Source organism: Lissotriton vulgaris, unplaced genomic scaffold, assembly GCF_964263255.1.
Source record: "Lissotriton vulgaris unplaced genomic scaffold, aLisVul1.2 SCAFFOLD_472, whole genome shotgun sequence".
NCBI classification, from domain to species: domain Eukaryota; kingdom Metazoa; phylum Chordata; class Amphibia; order Caudata; family Salamandridae; genus Lissotriton; species Lissotriton vulgaris.
The window spans coordinates 540435-548938 of NW_028241918.1; the positions used below are offsets into that span (position 1 = coordinate 540435).

At 51.7% G+C, this 8504-nt stretch overlaps 1 protein-coding gene across 1 annotated transcript; it reads left to right on the plus strand.

The window, feature by feature from the left end:
* Positions 1–1626: 1626 nt before the first annotated feature.
* LOC147669139 (myc proto-oncogene protein-like) lies at positions 1627–8143 on the plus strand. Its single transcript, XM_086948198.1, has 3 exons — positions 1627–1821; positions 4537–5163; positions 6865–8143. Exons 2-3 carry the CDS (start codon positions 4542–4544, stop codon positions 7476–7478), a joined length of 1236 nt encoding a protein of 411 aa, XP_086804324.1. The 5' UTR covers positions 1627–1821; positions 4537–4541; the 3' UTR covers positions 7479–8143.
* The last annotated feature ends 361 nt before the right edge of the window (positions 8144–8504 follow it).

Here is an 8504-nt window from a genome sequence, read left to right on the forward strand (position 1 = left end):
TATCTAACATTCGAGACCTGGGCATGAACTCGATAGCGCCAAAAGGGCTTGGCAATAAAGCATAGGGCTACTGTATTCAGCTTAATTCATACGACGACAGCCTTTATGGTCCAGGACTTACCACGGTGGGTTACGCTGCTTTACTTCCAACACAAGGGATTTGGTGGAGGGGCGCTTGTTTTCTTACTCTCCAGAGAGGTAAATCAACCTACGCTTACTTTTGGTAGGCTTGAGTGCTCACTTTATCTTTTGTGTAGTAGGTCATTGGACTATTGCTTTCATTACTCTCTTGGTTCACCCAAGGATCGATGGTTTTGTCTGCTTGCTTTGTCATAGGGTAGATATGTCTTATTTCCACGGACACAGATTTTTTGGACTATTTTGTTTATCTTGGGATGGATTTGCTGGGCTGTCTTTTTCCTCTATAGATTTGTTTATTGGCCTGTTTTCTTTCCCCAGCGATTACTTGACTGTTTGGTTTCTAGAGGGGTAGGTTGCAGAGCAACCTGCTCTCCCCCAGTGCTTAGGTTTGGTGCCACCCCTTTCACCCTAAATGTGGGGTGTCCAGGTTTCTTGATTTCCCATGCATTATGTATGTTGGAGTTATTGGTGTCCCAAGGAGCAACTTTGCTATTACTTGCCTTCTCACAGGATAGCTTTGCTAGAATGCTTCTTTGCAGGGAGCATGTGTATTAGACTAGTATTTACTCAGTGGTCGGGTAGTTATGAGTAGGGGCGTGAATGTCCCTTTTAGTTTCTCCTGAATAGATTCGGAAGACTGCCTGTTTTGGCTGTCGTCCTGTTAAGAGTGGCGTGTTTGCCGCGTCTATGGGAAGCGTACATGCTTTGCTGCTGTGAGTATGTTCAATTACAGGGCTTGCTTCTGCGTGGTAGGATTCTTACTGGTGAGGTCGGTGCTCTCCCTGAGTACCGTCAGGCTCAGCCTTGATATGCTACCACAGCCTCTTGGTATTGGCATCTCTTGTGTGTGACAACCCCTCCCCCTTTGCTCTGGTTTGTTTACATGGTGCGTCAGCTGAAACTCTCGGGGTGCCACCTGCTCAGCTCAAGGTGGTGTGTAAAGGCGGGTTGTGTGCCCGCTCCGGTGGGTGCCAGAGTCGGGTGCGACTCTCCTGAGGGGAGAAAGAGACCGAGTTCTGCTGCGGAAAAGAGAACTTCGAGGATGCGTCATGGTCTCCTGGGGGTACGAGTGCGACCCTGGCTGTACGACGGGTGGGGGCAATCCTGGCCACTGTCCTGCGCCAGGTTCCGCTCTAGGACCGGGCGCTCGCCCGCCCTGCCGGGTGTAAACCGCCCCTGCCGAGGTGATGGTGCACGGAGAGCCGGCTCCGCTCTCTAGAGTTTTACTATGTTTACTTCCGCCGCGCTGCCGAGTCATGAATGGGTTAAAGATTTACTACTGCCTGCAAGGACACCCTGCGCGGGCCCTGCCTGTGTGCCGGGGGCCTGCCTGTGTGGCGAGCCCTGCCCCCCTCTTCCGCTAGTGGGCGGCCCGGCGCTCCCGGCTCCGCCCATCTCGCCTGGCCCGACCCGCAAGCTTTGGCGGGAAAATGTAGGAGGATCTCTGGGCTGAGGCTATAAAGGGGAGCGCCACCAGCCCCCTGCAGACGGAGTGTCTGCTGCCCGCGGAGGAGCTCTGCTCGCTGCTGACGACCCTCCCCGTGGACCCACTGCTCCGGAGACCCTCGCCCACCCCTGGGATCTGTGGATTTGTGCCTCCCGTCTTTTCTTGGGAAGGATTCTGCATCCAGCCGGGGAGCCTGTGCCTCCCACTGCCGCTGACGCACAGGGATTAAGCCGGTACGACCTGCTCTTCAGCCGGCGTTTGTACACAGCGCCTGCCTGCCCTCTTTACATGTGTTGTCAAACTGACTGTAGGACTTGAGTCTGTCTGGAGATTTGTGTGCCAGCCGGCTTTGCCACTCGCTGCGTCTCTGGCCATTTTCTAGACTAGACCACCCGGCTTTGTTCTGCTTATGAGACATGGCACGCAGTGCCACACAACACTATCCTTTACTGTTCTCATTTTTTGTATCCTTGGAGACGTGACCGGCAAGTGTGCCACTCTGCTCTGTCTGGCGCTGTCTCTCCAGGGAGTAGTGGGCAGTGCCACTGTACGTGTGTTGGAAGATATGGCAGACAATGGTTTGGGTACTTTGAGTTTTTACTCGCTCCGTGCCTTGGGACTGGTGCGAGCCCTTCAGTCGGAGGTGATGTGCCATTCACCGCTTGGCACCTTGTATTGGTGCACTTTATTATATCCCGGAGAGGTGCCCGTGCCACCATCTATCGGTGCACATTCTCTCGCGGAGGTGGGCAGACAGTGTGTATACCCTGACGAGGTGGGCAGATGTTTCTATGGGTCTGGCTCAGCCAGCCCAGTAGAGTCCCTCTTCTTGCTGTTAAACTTGCAGCCGCTGAACGCAGCCCGGAGTGCAGTCAGGGTTGGGTAATGAGCCCGGCGTTGTATGGTGCGGGCGCCGCTCCCCACCCTCGCCCCTCCCGCCTGCTGCTGTCAGACGCTGCAGCTTTCTTGGAAGCACAGGGTGGCTCCCGAGTTCTTTCCTGAGGCGGGCTCGGTACCTCGCCAGTGTGACTGCATGCCAGTGCAGGGGGCTGGGAGGATGAGCACTGGGGGGCTGGAGAGACCACAGTGGGCGACCTGCTGGCTCCATAGGTGGTTGTTCCTCGTATTGCGGTGCTTTTGCCCACGTTGGAGTGCTAGGCAGTGGCCAGGGCTATCCCGAGCTCAGTGACGTGGGGTACTAGTAAATTATTGCAAACTAACCCCCTTCTTTAGAGTAAACAGCACGGATGTCGCCGCTGCGTTTAACCCGCTTCTTAATTGTTTTAGTTGTGGTAGGACGGAAGTAATTAAACTAGCTGGATAATGTAGTTGTCTGTCCAGGTTCACAGGTTCTGCTTGGGTCTTATGCGTCGTATTACAATGTGCACCCAGTTGTTGCAGACAGCTCGTGGCTGCACTGCTCTTCAGGACGCACACCTGTGCACCAGGTTCCCATGGCGGTGCCTGTGCTCGGGTCCGGTGTCGGTAGTGCGCAGCCACCACCTCTCCGTCTCCGCTCCTGTGACACACGGGGCAGCTGCAGGGTTTGCCGATGGCGTGTGGTGGTGGTCGCCACACCGCCCTCCTCACACTTTGCAGCTGTCCTTCAGGGTCACGCGGAGGGCGTGAATTGATAAGTGGTGAATGCATGCTGGGGCTGGGCAGTGCTGGGGCACTGCAGTGAAGAGCTGAGGTGTGGTGCAGCGTTAGGGAGGAGTACTCAACTGTTGGTAGCTAGGTGTGGTACTGAGGTATTTGCGGCTGGTTGCAGCAGGGTGAGCTGCAGCGGGAGGCCAGATACTTGTTAGCGAGGCTTGAGTGCATGGTTGCAGGTCTGTGGTGCCGACGTGCAGCGTCCGCCAATGGTTTCTTGCTCAGACACCCACTCCCACTCTAAATTCCTCTGCAGCTGTCACTGTCCTGCCCGCCCTTTTTTAAAGCCCCGGAGCGGAGCCGCATTGCTCTGCACTTAAGTGCCTGTCACATAAATGCACCGGCAACTCTCACTTCCTCCTCCCTCCTTGTATGTAAGATCGGGCGTGTCCTAACCCTCTCGTCGCCGGCTGTCTGCTTGCTTTGTGCTGCCAGGGAGGCAGTGAATGGCTCTTTATGGAGCGCTGCTTGCCTGCTTTATAGATCTAAGCGCCTATAACTGTCACAGTCCCCTAAGACTTTTTTAAAACATGCATTTGCGATTGTGTGCGCCTGCCTTCTGCAAATATGGTGCATCATGTGTGTACAGTAAGGTCCCAGGCGCACAACATCTGTTAAGTGCTGTTGCCCGAATTAGAAGTTTATTTTGCTCTTATATTGTTAATGTGAACGTTGGTTGGCAGGGGAGTGCGCCGGAGCCCTATGCTTTAATATTTAATGGCCCTAGAAATGTTGCAGTCGGTTCTCGAAGACTGGCCGTGCATGTGAGGGACGGGGGTATGTATACATGTAAGAGTGGTGACTTGTATTACATGACAGGGTAGCTGTCTTTCCGAGTGTTACATTTAAGGTTCATCCAACTAGTTATTCTCGCAACCCTACCATTGCCTCTTTTACTCCTTTGTGCACCTGTTGTCTTGCTTGGGGGGGGGGGGGGGGGGTCGTCTCTCACCCCCAAAACAGCCTGCCGCAAGGGTCCCCTGACAATACTATGTGCTTCCAACATGTCATGAGTGAGACCTTGCGGCACCACGCACCCTGGGATGTGTAGTTCCAGGCTCCTCCATGCTATAATTCTGCGAGTCCCAGCATGCTTGGGTGAATAAACAGAAGTGGCCCAGTCACCTTGGTGGCGTGGGTCCAGGTGCACACTGCGCACTGCCTCAGGGGAGTCTTTGCACAGATAGGACAGGCAGCCCTGACTTAGAATGCTTGTGGGATGTTGTGGTTCTCGCGCTGCGCACTGCATTCCTGGTGAGCCAGTCGGTCTAACTGTAGTGTCCTCTCTCCTCTAGGCGCCATGCCATCCAACGCCAGTGTCCCGAGCCGCGGCTACGACTGCGAGTACGACTCGATCCAGCCCTACTTCATCTACGAGGACGACGACGACGTGCAGCTGTACGGCGCCCTACCGCAGGGCCAGCTGCAGCCCCCTGCGCCCTCAGAGGACATCTGGAAGAAGTTCGAGCTGCTGCCCACCCCGCCGCTCTCGCCCAGCCGCCGCTCCAGCCTGGGCGGCGGCCTCTACCCTTCCTCGGCCGACCAGCTGGAGATGGTCACAGAGTTCCTGGACAGCGACATGATCAACCAGAGCTTCATCTGCGAGCTGGACGACGAGGCTTTCAAGTCCATCGTCCTCAAGGACTGCATGTGGAGCAGCTTCTCGGCCAGCGCCAAGCTGGAGAAGGCGGTGTCCGAGAAACTGGCCAACTACCAGGCGGCCCGCAAGGAGCAGGGCGCCGTAGGCCCGCCGCCTGCCACCATGCCCTACCTGCCGGACCTGGGGCCCGCCTGCATCGACCCCTCGGTGGTCTTCCCGTACCCGCTGACCGAGAGCCTGCCGAAGGCCAGTCCACCCAGCCCGAGCGTGGAGCTGCCCAGCTGCATGGATACCCCTCCGGCCACCAGCAGCAGCGACTCAGGTGAGCTCAGCCGCTAACGCGCCCTCCGCGCTCAGACTGCCAAAGTTTAAACAAAAAAAACTGTTCTTCAGCGTGCCCTCAATACACCCTACCCATCTACACACACCACCTAATCGAGACACGCTACCAAGGTTCTCTGGGGGACTTCACTACCCACCAATCCTTACTAGCATATCCACCATCCCCGCTCCGGATTTTTCAACTCTGCACTCTTGGCTTCTTAAATTTGGCACAGCACCTGCCACTGCTGACCTAGGCAGTGCCATGCCACCCTCCTCTGCCCATGCTCCAAACATGATCCCCACAGGGCACCTCCCAGTTGTCCAACCTATTTTTGGACTCAGTCCTCGGAAAGCTCTTCCTTCCATTTGAATCTATTCCTTCCTTCACCAATCCATTCCTTCCAAGGGGCACAGCTAACTCTCCTCCATATATGGCGACTGTGCAACATTCACATCCCACTCTCCTTCACCACGGATGTGCATTTACCCTGACAGGTGTTTGATTTAAAAAAAAAAAGTAAATGACCAGGCGTTACATATCTCAACCGTACTGAGTTTTGACCACTTCTGCAGCTAGACTCGCCCTAGTAGGTTTTGCTGCTTACTTTTTATTTCGCTTGTGAAATTTTCGCATCTAGTGCAAGAAATTCACTGTATAACCCACTTAAATGGTTTTTTTTTAATGAAACTCTAAAAGTAATTTTTCCCTAGCCCTTTTCTGAATGAATTGTTACAAGCCACAGTAACATGACACTGACTTAAGAGTGGTTAGGAAAAGAAGAAATGTATGAGGATGGGATTTGTATTCTGTAACATAGGCCTTGTAGTCCAGTCTTCTGGGCTTCCTAGCAGAAAAAAAGGGTGATGCCTACCTCATTGCAGATGAATCTTTGGTACTGTTGGGTGCCCATTGCAGATGAATCTTTGGTACTGTTGGGTGCCCATTGCAGATGAATCTTTGGTACTGTTGGGTGCCTTGGCTGGGTGGTAGATACTGCTTTTCAAAAGACTAACCAGTGCCTGGTTGGCTATGCTTACTTAGGCCAGATACCACACTGACCATCTCCGGTTTGGCCATAACTTTGTGAGTGGGGATTGCTGCACTCCTTGCGAGCGCTTTCTAACCTAGGGTGGTAGTTAGTGGTGCAAGGAAACCCTTTCTTCCCCTGGCAGCCCTGAGAGGAGAGCTGCATACGCGAAAGCTGTACCACTGACCAGGTTGTAGAAAGAGCGAAAGCATCACTTCATGTCCTGGGAAAGTTCAGACCCTTCAGTTCCTTTCACCAAGAGTTATAGTTCTCGAGTCATTGTTTTGTCAAAATCTGCTGTGAACTTGATCGTGGCACCGTCACCAGGCTTACTGGCCATTGTGGAATGTGGCCAGACACTGGGCTGGTTTCTGGAGCACAATAGGCAGTTTTATGTGTGGCTTGTGCAGATTTAGGATTTGCCATGGCCTTTTCTTCTACTTTATTGCAGGGATGGTCGCCCTCTCCTTCAGTTGCACAGAAGCATGACCTTGCCCTAGTGGTACGGGTTCAGTCGCCCGACCGAATAGCCTCCACTTTTTAAGACCTCATGAGAGCTTTAAGCATGCCTCTGATTGAAATGGAAATATGTACTGCTATTGTGGGGTTCTTGAGCTTTGCCTGGCAATTTGCTGTCCCTCATTAACATAGTTTTCTTTGTCTCTTCACAGAAGAAGAACAGGATGACGACGACGAAGATGATGAAGAGGACGAGGAAGAGATTGATGTTGTCACAATTGAAAAAAGGCAACCTACAAGCAGGAAGCCTGAATCTCGTTCCCAGCAAAACACTCTCGTTCTCAAGCGGTGCCATGTCTCGATCCAGCAGCACAACTACGCAGCGCCCCATGGCCCAATTCACCAACACGATTACGCTGCGCCCCCCTTGACGCGGACAGCTTCCTCTAAAACGGACTACCCCTCTGCCAAAAGAGTAAAGACTGACCACAGCAGCAGAGTGCTCAAGCCCATCACCAACAACCGGAAGTGCACAAGTCCTAGGACATCAGACTCTGAAGAGAACGACAAGAGGAGGACTCACAATGTCCTAGAGCGCCAAAGGCGGAACGAGCTCAAGATGAGCTTCTTCGCACTGCGTGACCAGATACCAGAGGTGGCGGACAATGAAAAGGCACCAAAAGTGGTGATCTTGAAGAAGGCCACAGAGTACACACTGACTATTCAGGCAGATGAACAAAGACTGATTGCAGAGAAAGAACAGTTGAGGAGAAAAAGCGAACAGCTGAAACAGAAGCTTGAACAGCTGAGGAACTCTTGTGTGTAGAGGCCCTTTGAGGACCTTGGACTAAGTAGTCTTTAAGGGGCTTGTCTGTGGCGTATCGTTGCAGGTGTCTTATATGGGACTCGCTATGGCGGAGCCAGCTTGTCGTGCATCATGACATGCTGGCAGCATTGGACTATTCAGTATACAATATACTTGGTGAACTGCATGACTTCCAACAGACTGTTCAACTACACAACCTTGGCTGGATCATAACTGATTCTGCCTAGACCTCAATACTGCCTCAAAACTGAACCACGGGCATGAGCCCGTGACTGGGATACCTTTGCTTGGGATGACATTTTCTACTTCTTTGTTTTACAGATATTTGTATTTAAGACCTTTATTTTTCATAATTAGCAAATGCCCAGGGTGTGAATGGCTATGAAAATATGTATACAAACTATTGCTGACCTATCTATAATATCTTTAACAAATCTTTATAGTAAAATATGTATTAATATTCACCTAAACAGTTGCGGCAAAATTTAAGGCAATGTTTTTTTTCAGTTCAGGTTTGTAGTTCTGGTACCAACTGTATTAACTTGGTGGTTATTTCTACATACATTTCTTTTATCAAAGTTCTATTTGATCATGTTTTGTATTTTAGATCTTACTATCACGTTAAACAACTGAGTTGCTGCTGAATAAATCTTTGACAACATTCTACTTTCTTTGTTGTGTAGCATTCTTCTCTGGTTCTCCTATGGGAAGCCTTCTTTTTAATTAAGCTATGAGAACAGTATGGATTCCACTAACAGTGCGTTATCTGTCTCCTGCTGTCAAAGTGACCGTTTCGGTACTATTACAAAGTGTTGACCAAAGTAAGTTGGGCCTGGCCTGTTCATTCGAGCAATGGCTGTCCTGAATTCGAAACTTTCCTTAATACAATTGTGAACGCTGCTGAATAACACCATGGAGACACCCAAATAGAAAACTGTATTTTATAGAATGCATGTAACTGTGTTGTAACCTTTTTAGTTCATGCCAGACTTTAACACCATTACGAAAGCTTACCACATAGTTGTA